General features: G+C 41.4%; 2 protein-coding genes across 9 annotated transcripts in view; one reads left to right on the forward strand and one right to left on the reverse strand.

Moving 5' to 3' along the window:
• Nucleotides 1–2,687, reverse strand: part of LOC127372371 (nuclear receptor coactivator 3-like) — a 31,171-nt gene extending 28,484 nt beyond the window's left edge. The window contains 1 exon segment of the mRNA XM_051416010.1: nt 2,531–2,687. The gene's annotated coding sequence lies outside the window, so the exon portion shown is untranslated.
• Nucleotides 2,688–8,035: 5,348 nt separating this feature from the next.
• On the forward strand, nt 8,036–22,427 carry zmynd8 (zinc finger, MYND-type containing 8). 8 transcript variants are annotated; one of them, XM_051416018.1, is made up of 22 exons: nt 8,070–8,178; nt 8,490–8,623; nt 12,672–12,730; nt 12,973–13,118; nt 15,146–15,367; nt 15,536–15,649; nt 16,070–16,135; nt 16,340–16,432; nt 16,514–16,601; nt 17,121–17,176; nt 17,275–17,352; nt 17,446–17,588; nt 17,670–18,169; nt 18,265–18,399; nt 18,554–18,709; nt 18,879–19,412; nt 19,557–20,072; nt 20,390–20,586; nt 20,956–21,036; nt 21,129–21,207; nt 21,293–21,532; nt 21,702–22,427. In XM_051416018.1, exons 3-22 carry the CDS (start codon nt 12,706–12,708, stop codon nt 21,875–21,877), a joined length of 3,645 nt encoding a protein of 1,214 aa, XP_051271978.1. In that variant the 5' UTR covers nt 8,070–8,178; nt 8,490–8,623; nt 12,672–12,705; the 3' UTR covers nt 21,878–22,427. The 8 variants fall into 8 exon arrangements, with proteins under 8 accessions (XP_051271973.1, XP_051271974.1, XP_051271979.1 ...); XM_051416017.1 differs by lacking the exons at nt 8,070–8,178; nt 8,490–8,623 and adding exons at nt 10,396–10,657; nt 11,152–11,275; XM_051416013.1 differs by lacking the exon at nt 8,490–8,623 and having other exon boundaries at nt 8,036–8,178.
• Nucleotides 22,428–22,530: the final 103 nt, after the last annotated feature.

The following is a 22,530-nucleotide window of genomic DNA, read 5'->3' on the forward strand; positions in this document are numbered from 1 at the left end:
CAGCCTGCTCTACTTTTGTCATCGTTTATCTTAAAACATCTCCAAACTGCTGACATTGCTTCTTCTCCGCCTACCTGCTCAACTGACAACAGGTCAACGTCACGTTGTCATAAAGTGGTATCAGGTGTGGTAGTAGTTTTATGATTGCAATTATGAGTACAGGAGCACAGTATTGGACCCGATACTGGTATTGGTAAATCCCTACTGGAATTAATGCACAAAATCCAAACGTTTCCCAACCTCGCCGAGTAGCCACAGATGCCATTTAATAAATGCAAACTACCAAATTTAATCTATTTTATACAAATATATTGTCTGCTTTGCCTCCTCCCACATATTTATTAGTATAATGAGTCTGTTTGCTAACTATTTCACAGAAAATGTATTTTATATTTTTATTGTATTGTCGACAGGATGCAAAAATACATCAACAACATTAAAATTAACCTCTGTGTATTAACTAAATATCAGCAATGCTGCTAAATAAATGCTCCTTTGATTATCAATCAGAGGATCTGATGTAACCAAAGAATCTGCCACCACAGAGAGACTTCTCTCGGTCCCATGAGAAAAAGTGATAAGTTAATGAATTATTGAGAGCACAGGGGCCGGCAGACAAAGAGCGAAAGCTATGCATCCCAGTCACTTCTTCACCCCATCTGCAGTCAAAGAATCCCCCCAAAGATTGATTCATTGTTAACGCAGCCCGACACCCTGTGTGAGGGAGAAAGAAAGTGGTAGATAAAGGGACAGAGAATGGGGGACAGGGGGCTCCATTTGCCAAGAATATGAGCAGAAGCATTTCATTGGACAGGTTCCCACAGTGGTCATTCTACCACTTACAAAAATACCACATACGTGGGCTTGAGTAATGGCATTCCATCAGACTCAAAATAAAGACAAGTTAGCTCATCTGATGACTGTAGGCTGCCAGCAGCACCATTCTCACTTGTTCGTTCCCAGCTACACGCCATTTAATTGCTCACAGTACTGAGATATTGCAGCCTATTTAATGAGAGGCCTGCATGAAATCATATAAGCAAGAAGAAAAATCCTGCCAGACCGTGTAGCAATATGACAGAAATACCGAGATGATTTCAGAAACTCTCACATGGAAATAAGCAGTGAGCTGTAAATACCTGCAAGTATTGGCAGGGATGGCCCCAGGCAAAGAGAGCGACAGCACACCTAGACCTCAACCGTTTCAGTGGAATGACTAACTTACCTCCTCATTGTCTTCCTACACATGAGCATGTTCTCTAGGAATGTCCTCTTACCACCTCCAAAACTGAGTGCTCAGCATACACCTTGTCGAGCACGGAGAACGCAAACCTGGACTCTACCTGAACCCTGGGAGTGTTCATCCTCCCCGGCACTGAAACGCATCTATCTCCCTCTACTAGTCTCTCTCTCTCTCTCTCTCTCTCAAACACCTAAATATGACTTATCAGTGATGAAAACCAACATTCATCACAGTGTGATGGGCCATAATACTAACCATTACAATCATGGATACGTAATATCACTACTCTCATGCAAATAAATAACAGATGCTGTAGATTCTCCAGAGCTGCTACGCTGAGCTAATAGTTTTCGTTGTCAGCAGTGGTGTGTGTGTGTGTGTATGTGTGTGGTGGTGGGGGGGGGGGGTGTTGTACTGGTAAGTATAAGGTTAATCATGACCTGCAGCTGGTTAACATCATACATTTAACAACCACCAAGAAAATAAAATAATAAGCAATATGTGTTTCTCTAATAATAATAATAATAATAACAACATATGACTTAAAGTCAGTTACATTAGTTTGTTGTTATTTGTTAGATTGTGTTGCATTTTCTCAGTCAAAAAAACTATTCCAAAAACAAAATGTAGGTCCATTACACCGTGTTTAAAATGTGTTTACACTCATGGTGGAGGCTACACAACCGTAACAAAGGAGCAATAGATAATTTTATCTTCACTGTGCTGCCACAGACAACTACTGCGGTGTAACTCACGTTAGCTGTGGACATAGACAATTCCTGCACAGCAAGTCTCACAGTCTACAAAGGAAATACAGAGTCCAAAGCTATCCGGCTGTGTTGTGGACAATGAACACAGCCTAGTGGTGCTGCATAGTTTAACATTAACATTTTGAAACACAAACGAGTTCACTCATATGCAGTATTAACAGCTAGCCTATTGCACCCCAGCGAATCAGAGAGCCTGTATCTCGTAAACTTTGTAGCTAGCGGATAATGGAAACACCAACAAACACCGATAATAACGGCACAATACCAAACCAGGCTTATCGTAAATGATGACATTATTTATAGTTTCAGAGCCAATACTATCATAACAAACATTCCATAACAAATAGACAGTGGTAAGGTGGCTCATTGTATCACGGTAGCTTAAAAACCACACAGCCTGCTCGGAAGCGGACCAACACCAACTGCCTCTGAGGCAAATTTGCGCGTTCAAACACACACGAGCGTTAGTTTAAAACTTGGCTTTAACGGAAACATGAACCAAAGGCGGAAAACTCACCGGCTTCGATGCTTTCATTGAGTGGAGCAGTTTCTTTTACGCCTCTACAAACTCTCCGCCATCTTCGGCAGGACCGTGTTTGTTTAAATGCGAAACACTCCCAGAGCGGAGGGAGCCAGCTTGTAGCAGAGCGACGGGGCTTCTGGGTAATGGAGTCGCTTTCCTTTTCGAGCCGCATTAAACTGGTTGACACGTTCTGCAAGCGAACTACACGAACACCACTACCCATAGGTGATGTGAGCAGCAGTCACTGATATTATTAGGGGAGAGATTTAAAAATGTATTTATAGGCTGGCAGAAAAGCAGCTTTATGCAAATGACTTATCATACCCATAGAGAATTACATTTCTATGTATTCACTGTACACCAAATTCCAAATAAATATTTTCACAGAATCTAAATAACTGGAGGTTATTTTTTAAATATTCAACAAAACACAAGTGGGCATTTGGAATTTATTTAAAGGAAACATGTACACATTGTATAAGGACTGACTTATATTGAAGCATAGTGTAGAAAGCTGGTCATTTTTTCAAACATGGTTTCTACTGGACTTTAGGGATCTAGTATGATATGTAATGTAGCCTGTATTAAGAAGGAATACATATAATTGCCAATTATCAGTTCACACTCACGCTCTATGGTCTCTATATTGTTCAACACAACAATTCAACCACTGCATCAGATTTGGCTTTCTAGTACCATCACATACATGGATAGATGTGCAGCCTGATACCTCGCAGATTCTGGGTCCAGTGTCAGTCATAGGCCCGTCAATTGGAGTGAGTGTGGAGCAACCACTCAGGCACACTAGTGTTGAATTTGTACTACTGTGGAAGGAGAGAGGGTCAAACATGGAGGGATAAGGGTGAAGACGGTAAAGAAGAGAAGAGGAAGCGTTCAGACCTAGGTAATTAGCTTCATACTTTCTCTCTCCTGTCTGAACATAACTCTCTCTGCAATCAGCATCAAAACTTTGAGGAAGTAAAAATTAAAGGGTGTGTGTGTGTGTGTGTGTGTGTGTGTGTGTGTGCAGGACAGAAATATCCTTGTGTGTTTGGCTGCTGGGAAGGCAGTGAAGTTCAATACCACTGTCACAGCATTTTGTTGTTATTCTACCAATTCACAAAATGTACTCCGACTTAGCTTAACTTGTCAAGACATAGACTGAGCTAGATACTAGACACTCCCTGAAGTGTTAAACAACTAGTACATATAGATTCTTACAATTATTCACAATATTGATGCAAAACATGGTTACACATAGCTCAGTTCAGATCTATGCAACATTTTTTATGCAGCTATGCTAGAGGATTTTTAATGGTTCATGACATGATGAAATCACCAAAAGTAAAAGCCATTTTTTGTTGTGTGTGTTTTTGGTCTGTTTGTATGTCTGCCTGAGTGACAGAGCCTCAATTACATTCCATGGAGACCCAAAGAGGGGCCCAGTGGCCCTCTGTTTTTGCCCCTTCCCCCACAAAACATGGCAAACTGACCTCCCCCCTCAGTGAGTGTGAGACTCTTTATCCCATCCCCCCTCCCTGCTTGGCCTCTCTACTTTGAAAGGACAGGAGATAACAGTTTGAAAGGACAGGAGATAGCCCCATAATCATTAATGTATTCAGATTGGTTTACCTGCAAACAGCTAACAGCATGCCTTTCTTTTCTCCAAGCCCATTCCCATCCCCCAACTTCTCGACCTCTAGTACATGCAATAAAGCACAAAAACCATCTCCACTTATAAAATCTAATGTGTATTTAACCAATGGCGCTGTGTACATTACATGATATTATATGATATTGTGTTGTCTTTTTTACAAGTTTAAAGTTTAGAAAAACATTGATTGGCTTCTCAGTTGCTGGTGTAACAGTGTAATTTGTTTTAGGGTTTCTCTGGCATTTTTTTCATTTCAGCAACTAATCTGATTTTGAACCATAAGCATATAATATATATAGTTTGTGGAGAATAATAATAAAAAATTACTCTTTTAAAATGCCCTTAATGGCTACATGACGATAATGTGTTTCTAACCTTTGGAAAACCTCAGAAACCACAAGTCAGTAAACCATAGGCCCACGTCTAATTATTACTTATACAGAAAGACTTCTGTATAAACAGAAAGACTTCTGTATAAGTGGTCCCCTGTGACTGATCACAAAAAGTCTCAGGCAATGGATAAAGAAACATTTTGCTTTACACAAATGTCTGCAGGGCCACTTTAATACCTTTCAGTGGCAGCTCAGATAATAACACTGTGATACTGTGTACAGCACAGCAAGTGACCGGAAACAGTCTAGAGCGTGTGCACTAAGAAAAAACAAAGAAAAAAAGCCTCATAAAAACAACATTTATATGTATTATGTATCCAAGGAACACTTGAGGGCTGCTCAAGGACTTCCTGAGCACTGAAAGTCTAACTAGGGCGCCATCTTGGGGACTGCAGGGCTCGTTACCAGTCGGACACTTGTAAAGTTCACTGGTCATCGTCTGCAGTCTGGACACCAAACGGTACAGTGGGGACTGACAAAGGTGACCGAATATATAGTGATTTATATCACATAGCTACATTTTTATGTGGGCTGTCTCCAGAGTAATAATGTTTTATTGTTGAAAGATCTGCTGGTAAAAGGACCGGCGAAGTGTTTCCACGGTGTGACAGCGGGAGTTGTCCCCGTTCAGCGTGTCGTCTTGGGCAGAAACTCATGCCTATTTATTTAGTAAGCATGACTTAAATTTAAGCTAACTCGCTAACAGACAGAATTATGCAAATATTAGTCTTCACTGTCGAGAGAGACACATGTGAAAGCTTTCAAATGACAAAAAATAACCTTAGTTAGGAAATGCCATAAATTTCCCAGTTGTCGTATGTAAACACATGCCCTAACCTATTTGCTATTTAGTAACTACAGACTAGCAGTTTACTTTAGAGAGGTTAGCTGAACGAAGTAAAACTAGGTTAATCTTTATATTTTACCATTTAGACAATGCTTATATGCTTAGTGGGCTAGTTTAGTTTAGTTTGCTGATACCCCCCCCAAAGGCCTGACCCTGGCAGTGATGTCTTAAAGCAGTTCTGGATAAAGACAGAAATTGTCTGACCACAAGGTTCACTGTTTAAAGCTATAAGGCCCTATATTTTAGAGGGATCCTGTCATAAAATATAGTTTTGATACATGTATTATGTATTGTTGACTTTGTGCTTACATGGGGCATATTTCTAAATAAAAACAAGATAGTATTAGCTCATATTCTAGCAAAGGATTACTTATTTGGCAAATATGATTACGATGTGCTTTGTAGCCTGCTGTGGGCACTTGAGGGTGACAAGCACATAGCCCACAGATAGTGGGAGGACTGGGGTGTTATTCAGGTCCTAAAATTAGTTCTGGCCTCTCGGCCTCCTTGCAGGTTAATCTGACCGTGAGCTAAATGAGGATCTGTTTGTTTGGATAATATTTCATATTTAACATGTAGCTCAAACGGTTGTGGTCCAGTGAGTGAATTACATTAGGACTACCTTGCTGTAGGCCTCATCCATTTATTATCCAGCCTGCAGTAGGTTATATTCTCCTTTGCATTCCTGGCTTTATTATGGCAATAAATATGTTGGCCTCTTTGGATAAAGGTTGTCAGACGGGCTTCTTGGATAACCTCATATTTATGTGGTGATTCTTGACATTAAAGGACCAGTGTGTATGATTTAGTGGCACCTAGCAGTTTAGTTGCAGATTGCAACTCCCTCGCTTCACCCTGCCCTTCCAAGCACGAAATAGAAACTACAGTGGCTGTGAAACGTGTGAATAAACAAACAGCCTTATTTAAAGCCAGTGCTTGGTTTGTCCTTTCTGGGCTACTGTAGAAACATGGCGGTTCAATATGGCGGACTCAAAGGAAGGCGACACGTAATCTCTGTGGATATAAAGCGCTCATTCTGATGTAACAAAAACATGACCATCTCATTTTCAGGTGATTACACACTAAAGAAAACACATGTTTACATATTGTATTGCATTTCTAAATGTTACACACTTAACGTTTAAGTACATTTGAGAATCTCTGGTCTAGTGTGTACCGTGCTGTTTTAAAGTTTTCCCACAAGAGGTCCCTGCTGTTTTTCTTCATGTAGGAGAGTAACAGTAAACTGAACAGTGCAGGCAGGTGCTTCTCATCAAGTGTAGTAAAGCATTATCGCCAGCAGCTATAACAAACAATGAACTGAATGAATGGATGAAATTAAATAGAATTCAATTTTAGTGTTGACAATAAGCACTGAGTCTATCAGTGCATAACCCCTCTCTATACATGCAGGAGGACTATCTTCTGGAGACCAGTAGTCACCCAAGCAGTTACCAATCGATGTTAATTCACATCCCTAGTTTTCAGTCAATCATAAATATTTACATTTGATATTGCATGCATTACAAAGTTATAAAGTTTGAATAATCTGTTTATCTTTCACTCCATCAGACATTATGTTGCTCATTCTAGAAAGACAATATCCCTCCTTGTTGCTAATTGTCTCTGTGCTCATAACTCTCTGGTTCATGCAGTATGGTTGCACATTGCATGTATGTGCATAAGTGTATGACAAAAGTGACAATACCTCTTTTCAAATGAGCTTTCTTTTTTAAAATGAAAATAAAAAATCTGATTAGATAGGGACATGAGGAGGAACCTCAACTTATGAGAAATATAGCCTAAGCTGTCCTAACATGTTTTTTAAAATATAAGCTCACATGTCTCAAGTTAAACATTAGGTAACGTAAAGAAAACAGGAAGCTGCTAAACTGACAAAATTGTGATAAATGCACGAGTACTGTGCTTACAATACCGTGAAGTACCATACATTTTCTTGTAAATCACTGAAAGAATGTGTTGTTGAATCATGCTCCATGGAGGATTGACTGAGACAGAAACTGAAAGTCATTGTTTCGTTAACAGTATAATCTCGGCCTGTCTGGAACCACACAGTTAACACGTAACACACCAGTTCAAAGGCCGGTCGCCAGGCAAATCATACAGCACTGGCACGTCACTGTAATTTAGTCTGCATTTTCAACATTGTTGTTAAACTTTTATAGCGCAAAGAAACATTTCACAGTACATTTCATGTAGAGCCTGTTTACTTATTGCTTTTATTTACATAGCAGTTTTTTGTCTTTCCCATGATGGTTAGTTTATCTTAAGGGCGGGACCTAGTGAAACAAATTCCTCCTTAAGAATACAGCCCAGGCCTGTTCTTTAGGCTCAGATCTGCTGACTCTCCCTACATCAAAGGCCTACTTTATAGCAAGGTTATGAAACAACAACAGCTGTATGCAGTCTTTTTTCTAGCTGATAGGTAGGCAGTGGTTGATTATTTTCCATCTGGGCCTAGCTTCTCTCGCTCTGAGTACTGCATTTCAGCTTGCCTGTGCTTAACAAAAGACAAGCAGCCAGGAAATGCACTAGCCAATCAGCAGCGGCCTTACATTTTGCCAGCGTGCGCGGCCAGTCTCAGTGTGCCTTATATCAGAGCAGTGAGTCGGACAGCTTGGAGAGCCGTGGCTGTGCTCTGAGCAGGGTGAGGGCTGACAGGGCTGTCCTCCATGTTTTAATAAGCATTGACATATCACACAGAGTTTTTAGCCATGCATCCACAGAGGTAAGCCTTATTTTCATTCTTTCACATATACTACTCTGTTGATAAGGCACCAGCCACTGCGTGTGATCTGTGCCTGAGTAATAATACAGGTTTGTCTGACAGACTGGGGGAGGGGGAAGAGTATTTGTAACCCCACAGCACAGGAGTGGAGCTTGAGAGGAGAGCATAGCATGGTATGGTACAGTACAAGAGACTTCCTCTGCTAACTGGGTGGCTGTCTGGACACATACAGCAGGCGGCCATGGGTCAAGTGTAAGGTCATTGTATATTCATAGTATACTGACTAAAAAAACCTGCTTCCTTTTGTCAAGATCAAACGAGGACTGAGTTTTTGTGGCTGCCCCTGGCCTATGCTGTCAAGATGGCAGGCCTGGTGAGGGATCCAGGCAGGATGGGAGAGACAGAGAGCATTGCAGAGGGGGGTCCCCCGAGGAATTAACAGATGGTAAACTGACAGCACAGCAAGTTTAATTTAGGCCTCAAACTGGCATGGGAGCAAGGCAGCATGGCACTGTTGTTAATTGTTTGCCAGGCTAACATTGCCATGGAGAGCAGACTGTAAATTGCCTAGTTGCGTAATTTTTCTACACTTCACCCAAAACCCAGTTCACCTCACCAATATGCCCTTTTTTTAACTTGGTGAATCAAAAAAACATGCAACTTACAGGCCTAATCCTGTAAGCTGCTCACCAGTTTTCTAAAATACCAATTATCTACGGACTACAAATGCAGTAGCAGCTTATTTATCACAGGGTTGGAGGAATTGCCTGATCCTAATGGTGTGCACTGCCTCCCAGTGTTGTCTCTGCTGCCGAGTGTCAGCCATTTTAGAGAGCTTCCCCTTTCTGTCCCTCTGCTCCAAGCACACTGAGTATTTGTATGTAAGAGAGAAGGAAGGGAGAAGGGATGGACTTCCTCTGAAAAGGCTCTGCATAGAAACCTGATCTCATCCAGAGAGGCTTGAAAACCTGTTTGAAGTCGACCAGGTTAGATTGAATTCTGTTTATTTATTATGATGTTGGTGTTGGTGATTGTGTATGCATGAGCCATATAAAAACATAAAATTTAGTAAATGATTGTATCTGTTTCTGCCAGTTTATCAATATTGTTATTTTATTCTTGAACAGTTATATTCCAGGTGGAATATGTGATATGTGTTATTATTAGTGGGTGATGTCTGACAAAGGCTCTTGTTTCAAATATAACCAGGGGAACTATGGCCTGGATATAATGGCGCACATAATGTTGCTTAACCAGGGTTCAGGAGCAGTCTGCATTGATTGAAACAGCAAATCCCCCCCCCCTCAGTGTTTTGTGAATGGTGCTTGGTAATTCGTCTAATCCCTTCATTCCACTATGGTGTGAGGATTGGTTTAGGCACACTTAAATCTGCATTACACCGACACACACAGCCCATTTAGTTTGGAGTCATTCCTTAAAATATCCACCAGTTGACCTTCTCGGACCTGTGTAGACGATGTAGTTGGCCTTGACATTTTTGCCTGGGTGTGTTTCTGTTTTGAAAGGTGGTTTATGGTTGTGTTGTTACCAATGTGTTTGGTTTGAAGTTATGTAGTTGATTGAATGAAATTCATATATTTAGGGGAAAAAATATAAAGCACTGCTATCAGTTGTTTATTCATGTTTTTGCCAGCTTGCTGTTGCTCACACTCAAATCTCCACGCATTGATTATGAGACAGTATATGCTGAAGAAGCAATGGGTGAGGGAGGGAGGGAGGGAGGGGGTTATGCCTTCTGTGCTGTCTGAGAGGCCTGTGACATTTTCAGTCCTGTCTTTGTGTCCAGTATTAGGGCCCATGCTGCATATCAACCTGGTGGGGCACATAATAAGCTGCATGTGGTCCTTTACAGCAGATTTGACTGCTGCCGTGTGTACGTGCTGTGTGTGCGGTGCGCACAGTGGCCAGAGAGAGAGAGAGAGAGAGAGAGAGAGTGCGCGAGAGAGAGAGGGAGAGAGTGAGCGAGAGAGAGAGAGAGTGAGTGTTCAAAATGGATGCCATACACATACACTGGCTGAGAGCACAGAGAGGGAGGGAATCTGATCCTCTCCCTGTCAAGCCTGTAGAGCTGCATCTTACATGTCTGATAAAAGGCACACGGCCAATATATGTCTGTATGGGGTTTAAAGGGAGTGAGGGGCTTGGTTTTCAGGAGGTTTTTAGCAACAGCGAAGATCAGTCCTCTCTGCATTGCAGCACTGTGGCTGAGGAGAGCGGGGAGAAGAGAGCCTGTGTGGCACACCGAGCTGAGCACCCAATCAGGCACCTCCGTGTGGTGCTCAAGCCAATCGGCAGCCTGCAGCTGAGGTTAAAGATTGACAATTGCAGGAGAGAGCAGCAGGGAGAGAAGGCCTTCTGGGAAACCTGGACCCATCTTTTCCCTCATCCCCCAACGCCCTCAATAATTGAAAAAGATTAAAGAATAGGCTGAAGAATCTGTATGTGAGAAAGGAAAAAGGTATGCTGTTGATTTCCTACATTGAAGTGTAGATGTTATGGTAATGGTGGGTGTGGAAAGGGTTGTAACAGTAGGTTACAATAGGCTGTATCGTGTGATCTGTGGTGTTTGATTTAAAAATGTTTTTGTCAGGATGGGCAGCATTGATTTTCCTCCTCGTGCCTGTCCATGTCTTTCTCTCTTTGTCTTTTGCTGATGTATTTCCTGGCCTGGACAGGACAGGATGTTGCTGGGGTAGATTGTCTGAGGCTGTCCAGACAGGTTAGATGAGGAGGCCAGTAAAGCCATTTCACTGCACTCTTGTCTGTCTCTGCAGATGTGCTGTGTTCCTGTCTGTCATTTCATCCTTCTTTAGTGATGGAAGAGGATGAGGAGGATGAGGAGGAGGAGGGATGGGGGGTTGTGAACAAATGTATTAAAATGGAAGCTGTATTTTGCTTTTCAATGAGTGCCTGTTTATTTTTCACACAAAACACTCATGGTGTTTTCCTCAGGAGTAAGGGAAATAAAAATTGTCAAAATTGAAGCCATCTGAACAGTGAGGCCGATGCATCTGCTGTGGCGTCAGAGAAAATGGCAACAATAATAGGATCGACAACAGGGTGCCTGCAAACCAAGGTGAATCATGTTGAACTGATACTGAGGACAAACCTGTTGGGCAGATTTCTAATAGAATCTGGTTTACACAATTTGTGGTTGCATTTCAAGGAAAGGTTTCTCAGCATAACTGGGGCTGTGATTATGTGATCCATTATGATATGCTGTCTGTTATTAGGTCACTTGATCAATGGATACTACGTGGTTGTTCTAAAACAACAGGGAAGTTTATTTACCTGCTTTCCACTTGTTGGATGTCAGAACGTTCACACACTGCAGATTCTACTGTTCTGTGTTTTAAGTTTACTATTTATAGACCAGTGGTCAGTCGGGAAAGGTGTCTGCCATTTATAGTTGGAGGATGGCCCTGCACAGTTGCCTCTGTTCCAGTATTGGTTAAAATTTGCTTTTAAGTATGTTTAAAATATTTTTCACATTTAGAAGATGTCTGACTGAGTCATCAGGTTGTGGTTTAATTCTGCCATAGAGATTTACATTACTTTTTGCATGTGTCTTTAATCTGTTAATGTGTGGTCTGAGTAATATCATTGTTATATTATCAGTATTCTAAGGCATGATGGGTGTTGGAAGTTGCCGATGATTTATGTTTACAGTACCTGTATAGACGATTTGGCTGCCATTAGGCATTTTGCAGTGGTCAATTTGTTCTCATGCAGTGTAGTCCTACATTTGTAATAATTGTTTTAATGGATTTATTAAAGTCACATAACATTCAGCAGAGTAGAAAACACATGTTTTTGTCAGCTGCCCAATGTGCTGGTGGAATAAGAATTTTCAAATCATGTTATAGTATTTCACCATCAAGAACAATCTTGATGAATGGTTGTTGAAAAACAGACAGAATTACCTGTTAATGGTGGTAACTTCATTCACTGACTTAATCATTCATATAACTCTGACCCTTTTAAACTAGCATAACACCTTGCTGGAAGTAGTGGTTTGAAGATGGGTTTTAATATGATTTTTTACAGACGATGTAGGATGTTTCTGTTCCCAACTGAGCCCCCCTCTCATCTATGAATGTCAAGAGAGAGCCTCTTGGCAAAATGGACCTTTCTTATCTAGAATAACCCCATTGTAGTATCATCATGAGGGGAATGTATTAGGAGGTAAATGAGACTAGTATTTAATAAGAATTTATACTATAGTATAGTGTAGGTTTTTTGGAGGGGATCTATTTTCTGCTTTGAGAAGATATAATGCAGTAGAGAGCTGACAGGAAATGAGCAGCCAACCTCTTAAACCCCTTGGCCACGAGGATGCCCCTACTATAGGGCAGCTCTGCAAGAAGTTGCAAGAACGTGTTGTTCCAAGGAACAATTTCAAATAACTTTAATTATAATAGCATTGATAATAGATAGGAGCAAATCTTTGACGATGCTCTTTTCTACATCAGTGTGGCAGAAGAAACTGAGATTACAACAGAAGAAATGGAGATCTCAACACGGTCCAAAGGTAAGAACGTACTATACAAGGTTGTTTTCAGCAAAGCCCTATTTCTATACTTGTTCTATGGTTTTGTTTTTATATTATGTATTATATTTATTATTATAAATCTCACCATGTGTATGGGCTTCAACTGACTGTGAGTGCAGTGAAACTGGTGTGTCATTCATGGTATGTTTTCCTGCTTTAAGGAGGCCATCAGTGTGTCCTTTCTGGTTTGTGTAATCTTTGACCTCTGTCTGCTGTTTCAGACACGGGGTCAACAGAGAGGATGACCCAAAAGCGAAAGATGCCGAGTCCCTCGCACTCATCCAATGGTCACTCCTCTGCTGAAACCTCCCCCTGTCCAGTGAAGAAGAAGAAGAAACCAGGTGCTCTTAGCAGCAGCAAAGACCAGGTAACAATCGCTAAAAAAAACCAGGATTTAAACGTGCTATCATTTCCAACCTGACTGTTCATAGATAAACTTACACAGGTGAACACATTCTGACAATTTTTTATGTGTGATGTTTTAATCATCAAGAGGACAAGGTCTTTAATCAAAGATGTTAATAAACTTAAAACTTATACAATTTATATATACAATTTTCTTAAATCACTAAAGACATATCTTGCCTCTTACCCCCAGTGGTACCCCATCTAGCAATGTGGATAGTTGTGGTCTGTGACTTCTTTTGCCACACTCAAACATAGAAACTTTGCTCAATGGATCAAAAAGGATTCCATTCAAATGAGATATTTATATTGTTTGTTCAAACATTGACGAGAACTTTAAGGTTTTTTTGTTAAACATCTTTATTGTCTAAAAAGGGAGACATTAAGGTGAATAACAGTAACAGACAAACATAATCTGAACGGTTACAAACTGGCGGTTTTCATTTTCTTTGAATTGTGTCTACACTTTTTTATACTGGAGATGTTCTGAGCTGTAGTTGCCAGATAAGGACTTTTTTTGAACACAGTCTGTCTAAAACAAGGCCCTTTGAATGCACAGAGACGAAAACCACTGTTAAAAATCTTTTTTAAAATTCATTTAACTACAATATTCAACGATTATTATTATATATGATATATAGCATAGGTGTAGGTGCCAATAACAGATACTTTTGATGACAATGGTTTTGCTGTAGGGAAGAAGTGGTTGGTTGTGTTGATCAGTAATTTCTATTCTGTCAACGTTTAAAGGCCTGTACTTACTCAGGCTAGGTCCACTCTTTCACAGGAACACCCTGCTCCACATCATTAAACATCACACACAGTCACATGCATTAAATGTGGAAGCTGCCTAGTATAACTGCAATCTGAACTGTTAGCCAAACAAAAATAAAGTTATATTCTTCTTAGATTAGCCCCTTCTGTGCTTACCATTCACCAGTACTGGGACAAAGTGATGTTATTTGTTTGAGCCAGAGGTATTTCTTTCCTTTTTGCAGACAGTTAGGCTTTGACCTGTTCTGTGTGTTGGTAATTCAGACTTGCAAGATTGACATTTGAACAATGGCACATGTTTTCATGTACCTTAAACTCTTTATACTTTGACACATACGGTTTAATTCCAGCTGCTTGGTATAGGTTTGATCAGGAGCGATATAGTTACAATGCAATTTCCACCTCTAGTCTGCTTCAAAGTTTTTCTGCACAGTATGTCTATAGCACTATAGAATATTAGCGTATTATGTCAGTGTTTTACAGTGTTATGAATAACATTGTTCATGTATACTTTTATGTAATTGTGTAATCTCATTGGATATTACTGATAACAGCAAGTGTTCAGATATGTACTTTGCATTGGCCCTTCCATTGCTTTATACTCGGCTCAATACTGAGCTCTGATAAAATACCTGTACAGTTGTAGTTTTAACAAATGCTTTTTTAGTTGCCAGTATTTTAGCAAAATTCTCTGCAATCTGAAAAAGTAATATGATTATTTGGGGCTAGTTACATTTTTTATGTGCATGCTTTGCTGCCTTTGTGCTTAAAGCAGTTCACACATGCACAGTAGGCAAAGGCTTGCTATCTTACACATGTCACATTAAGTTGACCTTTGTAAATGATTAGTAGCCACTGTAACTATCTGAGCTTTTGCCAGTTTAATCAAGGCTGTCTACACGGTTTAACCTTGTGCACACTTGTGATGGGTGTGTTCTAAAACAAAGACTCAAATCAGAGAACTGAGCAAGTCACATGACTTAAAACAAGTGTCCAACTCTATTGTCTTTTGAGGTCATTTCCAACACAATGAAAAAAGGGGGTGTTCAACCAGCTGTTTGTGTGCAACACTTGTACTTATCAGGGCTCACAGCAGTCTGTGTTTTGGACTTCAGTGTGCCTTTTGTTGATGCGGTGCATGTCTGCTTGGCTTCTCTAATCTCTGGCCTGATTTTGACCTTCCCCAACCTTGTGTTTCTTTTGCCTGCATTCCAGTCAGAACTAAGACATGGTCCCTTTTACTATGTGAAGCAGCCAGCACTCACCACAGACCCTGTTGATGTTATACCGCAGGACGGCAGGAATGACTTCTACTGCTGGCTGTGCCACCGCGAGGGCCAGGTGCTCTGCTGTGAGCTCTGCCCCAGGGTGTACCATGCCAAGTGCCTCAAACTACCAGCCGAGCCCGAGGGCGACTGGTTCTGTCCGGAGTGTGAGGTACTCACCCAGGAATGTGTATAGTGTATGGGTGTTTTAAACCATAAGTAGTCAATACCTGTAGTCATATGTCTTTAAGTAGGGAGGACGTCTCAGTAAGTTTGGACGTATGTGAGAAAAACATGTTTGAACAAAGTTTTTAACTGTTTTCCTCTTGATGTCTTCCAGAAAATAACAGTTGCTGAGTGTATAGAGACTCAGAGCAAAGCAATGATGATGCTAACTATAGACCAGCTGTCTTACCTACTAAAGTTTGCCCTTCAGAAGATGAAACAGCCAGGTGTAAGTATTCTGGTCCCTCTGTCTTTCTAGGGATTTCATGCTACTAAACTTTATTGTGTTGAGGCAGACAGTCTAATTACAATACTCTGTTTATTGTCATTTCACTTGAATATTGGCATGTATTCTTTGCTGGACAGTCCTAATTTTTAGATTGCTTATGCAACCAAAAGACACGCTTTTTTCTGGTCATCCTATCCCCATCAGTTGTGCCAGATGTTAAGATCTGCACCCTGAAGTACTACCTGTCCACATATCAGTGCAGCATGATATGTTATTGATTCGCATGTGCAAATGATTTCTAATAACATAACTAACAATCATAGTCATTGTACTATAATGGGCCTATCATGGCTGGAAACCATGAAGGTAAACATGCTAGCTGGTGGTGAGGATACAGCTGCCCCTCTCACTCTCTTTCAGGATCATCCCCGCTTGTCATCTCGCCCCCCCCATGCAGCTTCCACGCAGAGAAAGACTTTTAATTGGGTAATCAATTACACCACTAACAAGACCCCGTCATGATTTCTTCCTCCACTGGTTTTCCTCCTTTTGTTTGAAGCGGCTTTTAGAGTTTTTAGTAGTAGCATGGTGGTAGCATGTTCTTGTCCAGTAGAGGGGAAGCTTGTGCAGTAACTTTGGCCTGAGAGTTTGTCTACCTTCACTTTCTTTACTGTCTGCTCCATTTTATAGACCGAACCCTTCCAGAAACCTGTCTCTCTTGAACAGCACCCAGATTATGCAGAGTACATTTTTCACCCCATGGATCTTTGCACACTTGAGAAGGTAAACCACAAGCAGTTTTTTCTTTAAATCTTCTTTGAATCTAGAGCTTGAAATGTTAAATATTTTCTTTTTGCATTGCAGAATATTAAAAAGAAAATGTATGGCTGCACAGAGGCCTTCTTGGCAGACGCAAAATGGATTTTGCACAACTGTATTATATACAATGGAGGTATGTTTCATTAAGCAGGGCTGGGTAACACGCATTAAAGCTCCAGAGTGTAACATTTAGAAGGATATTTTGGCAGAACTGGAAGATAGTATGTATAATACACTGAAAATAATAATCATACTTTTGTAAGCTTAGAATGAGTCATTTTAAAATATAGGCTCCATGGGTCGCACTCCATGTTGGCAGTGATAGTTAATAGCTGTTGACAGCCATGTTTCTACAGTAGCCCAGGGGAGGTTAAAGCAAGGGAGCTGGGATAAAACCTACAGACTGGACCTTTAAATCATTATCATGCTATCATTAAGAATGTGTGCGATCAAAGGTTTTCTGATGTAGTCAGATGTCAGTAACTTATTTTGTTAGTTTTTAATTACAGTTTGCTCAGAATAATTCGTTTGGATAACAGCAGTGTGTAGAACAGTAACATTGGAATACAATTCCACTGAAAGATGATTAACAGTAATATTGAGTCATTGAGTCTTGTGTGCATTTAAATGAACATAAATGTCCTTCTTTCAGGCAATCACAAACTCACAGCAACTGCTAAAGTGATAGTAAAAATCTGTGAGCATGAGGTGGGTCAGAACTTTTTTCATACTGAATTCAGCTGAATTTTGGTTGATTCAAATCAATAGATTTAATTTGATGTGTCTTTTTATTTATTTAATTGCAGATGAACGAGATTGAAGTTTGTCCTGAGTGTTATCTGTCTGCTTGCCAAAAGAGAGACAACTGGTTCTGTGAGCCTTGTGTAAGCTAGCTGAGTAACTTGGAAGTTTCTGTTGATGATTCCACCAGATTGTGTACTCATTCAAACATAAATCACTGGAATACCACCACTTAGTTCCAGTGTTTTACTGTATGTCTGCAGAGTAACCCGCACCCCCTAGTGTGGGCCAAACTGAAAGGATTTCCATTCTGGCCTGCTAAAGCTCTGCGGGACAAAGATGGACAGGTGGACGCTCGCTTTTTTGGTCAGCATGACAGGTACCAGCCCTTTCTGTTTCACTTACTTGGACTATGAGGTGCATTTCAATGTTTGTTTATTATGTGAAACTTTATCCGTAGGGCTTGGGTTCCTTTAAATAATTGCTACCTCATGTCCAAAGAGATTCCATTCTCTGTGAAGAAGACCAAAAGCATCTTCAACAGTGCCATGCAAGAGATGGAGGTCTATGTGGAGAACATGAAGAAGAAGTTTGGAGTCTTTAACTATGCTCCCTTCAGGACACCCTACACTCCAGACAACAACTTTCAGATGCTGCTGGATCCCGCCAACCCCTCGTCCACCCCGCTCAAACCTGAGAAACAGGAGAAGATCAAGCTGAGCTTTGATATGACAGCATCGCCCAAGATCCCTTTGACTAGGACCATGTTGTCTGGGACTGGGGTGGGAGGGAGCACAGGAGGCCGGCGGCTCCCTCTCAGTGACATGCCTCGCTCCCCCATGAGCACCAACTCCTCTGCCCATACTGGTTCGGATGGGGAACAGGAGACGGTGGACAAGTCTCAGACAAAAACTCCAAACAACCAGTATAGTACGGGAGAAGAGTCCATGGACTGTACAGGTATTTCTATTTCACCTGGTGCATGTTAGTGTAGCACCAAGAATGCTATGTCTAATGGGAGGGCACATCATTTAATGGTAAATGTCCCTGCACAGCATCGCCTGCCCATCCTCGACCTGGTCCTGCAGGCTGTTCCTTGGACAGCCCTAAACCATTCCACTCTCAAGCTCCTGGTATCCCCAAGCAGGAGAAGACACCACCGACCGGAAGCATTCTGAACCTCAATCTAGGTGAATCTTTTATGCCAATGATGTCATATGCATGAAAGTTTTTAATAGTGTCCATTCTCTGTGAGCAAATACAGGTCAACATTGGACACAATTCTGCTGGAAATAAAGTCTTTTGGGCAGATGTTGGGAATGTTTTTACGTTGTATTCTTCCAGATCGCAGTAAAGCAGAAATGGACCTAAAGGAGCTGAGTGAAACAGTTCAGCAGAAACAAGGAGCCACACCAGTCCTCACCTCTCCGAAAAGACAGATCAAGAGCCGTTTCCAGCTGAACTTGGACAAAACCATTGAGAGTTGCAAGGCACAGCTGGGTCAGTAGGGTTCCAAAACATCCCAAAACAATTTGAATATGATGAGGTGTTGTGGTATTGAGTCATTTTGATCCAGTTGCTTGCTTACTTGTGCTTGCTGCTCTTCAGCTGAACCCTATAACATTTTGAATGGTGTTATGATATCCCTCCTATTCCTTTTGCTTTGCAGGTATAGATGAGATCTCTGTTGATGTGTATAAAGGTGTGGAACACAGTGACTCAGAAGACTCTGATAAATCTGACTCCAGTGACAGTGAGTACGCCAGTGATGAGGAGCAAAAGACCAAGGATGGCCAGGATGTGGCACCCAATGACGAAGCCCAGAAGGAGCCTGCCAAAAGTAAAGTCAAAGACCAAACTTCCCCGAGTCAAGATAAGGAGGGTAAAGCTGATGGGGTAGTGGGGTCTGAGTCTGCAGCAGGTGACACCACTGCAACAGCATCAGATGCTCCAACTAAAGAGAAAATAAGTAAAGATTCAGAAAAAGAGAGCCCAGAGAAGACCAAAGCACCTCCAGCATCACCAGGTCCCAGAGACAAGTCTCAGGTGAAAGAAGATGCAAAGCAGTCTGTGCCAGTGGAGGACTCTGACTCAGAGAGAGAGCTGGTTATTGACCTTGGAGAGGACCAGGGAGGCAAGGACAGGAAGAGGAGTAGGAAAGAAAATGCCGCTGTTAAAGAGTCATCTGCTGGTAAACCTGAAGGTGAGAGTTGTAGTATTTTTTCTGCTGATCCCACAAGAAACATTCAAACACACAATGAATGTAATGTAAATCTTTAGGATTTCTGACATGTGGAAACATCAGCAATTGTTGAACCTCTAAATAATGTCTGTACTTTCAATATAGGTAAAGCCCTGACCCCATCGACACTCCCATCTCAAAGCAGTACAGCTCCTTCTACACCCTCCAGTGTTTCCACGCAGTCCCCTATGGCCATTCCCGTTACCATGGTCTCCTTCACTGCTCCCTCTCCTGCAACCATAAGCCTCACAACAGTGTCCAGTGCCACCGCAACACCTCCTTCTTCTTCCTCAGCCTCCACCACACCAGCACTGAAGAAACAGCGCCCTCTGCTGCCCAGAGAGACGGCGCCAGTGGTGCAGAGAGCTGTGGTGTGGAATCCCACTGCCAAGTTTCAGACCTCCTCTCAGAAGTGGCACATGCAGAAGGTGCAGCGTCAGCAACAGAACCAGCAACCTGTGGCTACCACACAAATGCAGGCGTCATCGTCTCCCAGGCAAGGCCAGGCTCAAGTGCCGACCCAGACACAGGCTGCTGGGAACGGCTCGACAGCAGTATCCTCATCTTCAGCACAGCCGTCTTCACAAAGCACACGCTATCAGACGAGACAAGCTGTTAAAGGTAGAAAACAGTATTCACATATATTCATGACAGCATTAAAGTATGACTTCACACAGTGAGAGGGGCCAGTATAATCAAAATTCCTTGTGATAGTGATTAGAAAATGTAGTACACAAATGTTTAATATCCATGTTATATAAATAAAGGTTGTAGGGTACCCTAGATTGATAGAGGCAAATTCTTTCTCAAAGTAACTCAGAAATGGTTGCCATGTCTTGTAGAATTTCTGATTGGAGCCAGGTGTATAGGTATACTATAACGTCTCCAGCTCGAGGTCAGACATGACATCCCTAATCCACAGTGTTTTTTAATTCTAGCTGTTCAACAAAAAGACACTCCAATCAGCACATCCACGTCCGCTGTCACCCTGGTGTCCAGTAGTCCAGCTTCTGTTGCCATGATGGCAGCCTCAAGTTTAGCCACAGCTGCTACATCTTCACCAGTGGCAACAGACCTGTATATTCCCACTGCCTCAGCGGATGTGGCTGCAGACATTGCCAAGTACACGAATAAAGTTAGTATTATTTTTCGTTAACATTTGCTTTGTAAGGTGCCAAAGCCACTGGACTGGACTTTAGCACTGACTGATCATTCTCTGGTTAAATAACCTAGATGAAAACCGACCCTGACAGCAATATGTTTTATTTCTCCAGAGAGAAATTCACAATTCCCCAGTGTCTAATACACTGAGAAACAGTAGATTTCAGCTCTTGATAGCTTTCAGACTACAAATTCTTTACTGCTATGTGAGAGAGACTTGAAGATGATAAGACAAAGAACCACATCGGTGTTGGTAGTTCATATGTCAGTCTGAGCCATCACTAAAATATGTTTTGTGTCTTGAAAGAGACATCAGAATATTATGGTCCATGGTCTTTTTCAGATAATGGATGCAATCAAAGGTACAATGACCGAAATCTACAATGATCTTTCTAAGAGTACTTCAGGGAATACAATAGCAGAGGTAAGTATTTGTTCTTGGCCCCTCAGATACTGAATGCATTCAGATCATTATAGGGGCTTAACCGTAACGTGACCCGTGGGTTTTTAATTCAGATCAGACGGCTGAGAATCGAAATAGAGAAATTACAGTGGCTGCATCAACAAGAGTTGTCAGAAATGAAGCACAATCTTGGTGAGAACTTAATCGATCACCAAAACATCACTTTTTCTTTAGAGTTTTACTTGTGTCTGATCATGTTTTGCTTACTTCAATGTAGAGCTTACAATGGCAGAGATGAGGCAAAGTCTGGAACAGGAGAGAGAGAGGTTGGTGACTGAGGTGAAGAAGCAGATGGAGCTGGAGAAGCAGCAAGCAGTGGATGAGACAAAGAAGAAACAGTGGTGTGCTAACTGCAGGAAGGAGGCCATCTTCTACTGCTGCTGGAACACAAGCTACTGTGATTACCCCTGTCAGCAAGCCCACTGGCCAGAGCACATGAAGTCCTGCACTCAGTCAGGTAACAGCATCAACATGCTGTTGATGGCATTCACACAAACTCTCTTACGGCAGCTGTTAACCCTGTCTCGAAGTCTACAGTCCTTTGCTTGCTTGCATATTCACCAGCCACATTACTACTAACATAATCATAGATGTAATGTATTTTTTCACTTTTGTTCTGTTTGTAGCCACAGCCCCACAGCAAGAACCTGAGGCTGAGTCGACAGCAGACCTCCCAAACAAAGGTTTAGGGCAGACTAGCAGTGGCCCAAACTCTCTCAGAGACACGCCGGTCTCAGCACCATCAGACAAAGACTCTGACATGGAGAAGAGCACTGACAACGTTGCTGTTACTTTGTCCTAACCAAGCTTACCATACTTGAAAATGTAAATGTAAAGGTGTTTTTTTTTTCACTACAAGGATATGTCTATGTAAATTGTTCTGTTGAAGCAGCTGTTAAGGGAGCAATCTAAAATCTTATTTATATATTTTTGTTTGCCTTTCAGGGGTCACATACTGCCCCCCTGTGCACAGTGGTCTTTAAAACATTTTAAATGTGGAAGCAAGACTGACAGCAGATAGTTAGTAACCACTAAAGGGGGCAGTTTAAAAAAATGTATACTGCATATTCATGCACTCCTTTGCAGTCTATAGAGAGCTGTCAGTATAAAGATTTTAAGAGCATGCCTGAGTGTCACAAAACATACACATAGTGTAAAGGACAACAGTTCAACAGTTAAAGACTGCAAAAATGTAACCCATGTTAATGGACCACCCCAGCTTTAGGTTAGAGGACTGTTGACAGAAATGTCTGTAAATTACTTATTTTGTATTCTCTGTTAATTTATTTGTTATTCTAATGTTGCCTGCTGTATACTGCAAAGAAAATAACAAATACAAACATTTTAAACAAGCTGTTTCTATGGTTACACTGTGGTCTAATTAGTTATGAAGCAGTCTTCAATCAATTAGCCTTGTTTCAACTGTAGGTTTTAAACAGACAACTAAATATCTTA

This window comes from Dicentrarchus labrax, unplaced genomic scaffold (assembly GCF_905237075.1).
Source record: "Dicentrarchus labrax unplaced genomic scaffold, dlabrax2021, whole genome shotgun sequence".
In the NCBI taxonomy this organism is placed as follows: Eukaryota; Metazoa; Chordata; class Actinopteri; family Moronidae; genus Dicentrarchus; species Dicentrarchus labrax.

What these genes read in the sequence shown, in the direction of transcription:
- zmynd8 (XM_051416013.1), top strand. An exon ending in AGAAGATGAAACAGCCAGGT is followed by an intron (nt 15,650 to 16,069) that starts GTAAGTATTCTG and finishes ACTCTCTTTCAG; the next exon opens with GATCATCCCCGCTTGTCATC. An exon ending in CTGTATTATATACAATGGAG is followed by an intron (nt 16,602 to 17,120) that starts GTATGTTTCATT and finishes TCCTTCTTTCAG; the next exon opens with GCAATCACAAACTCACAGCA.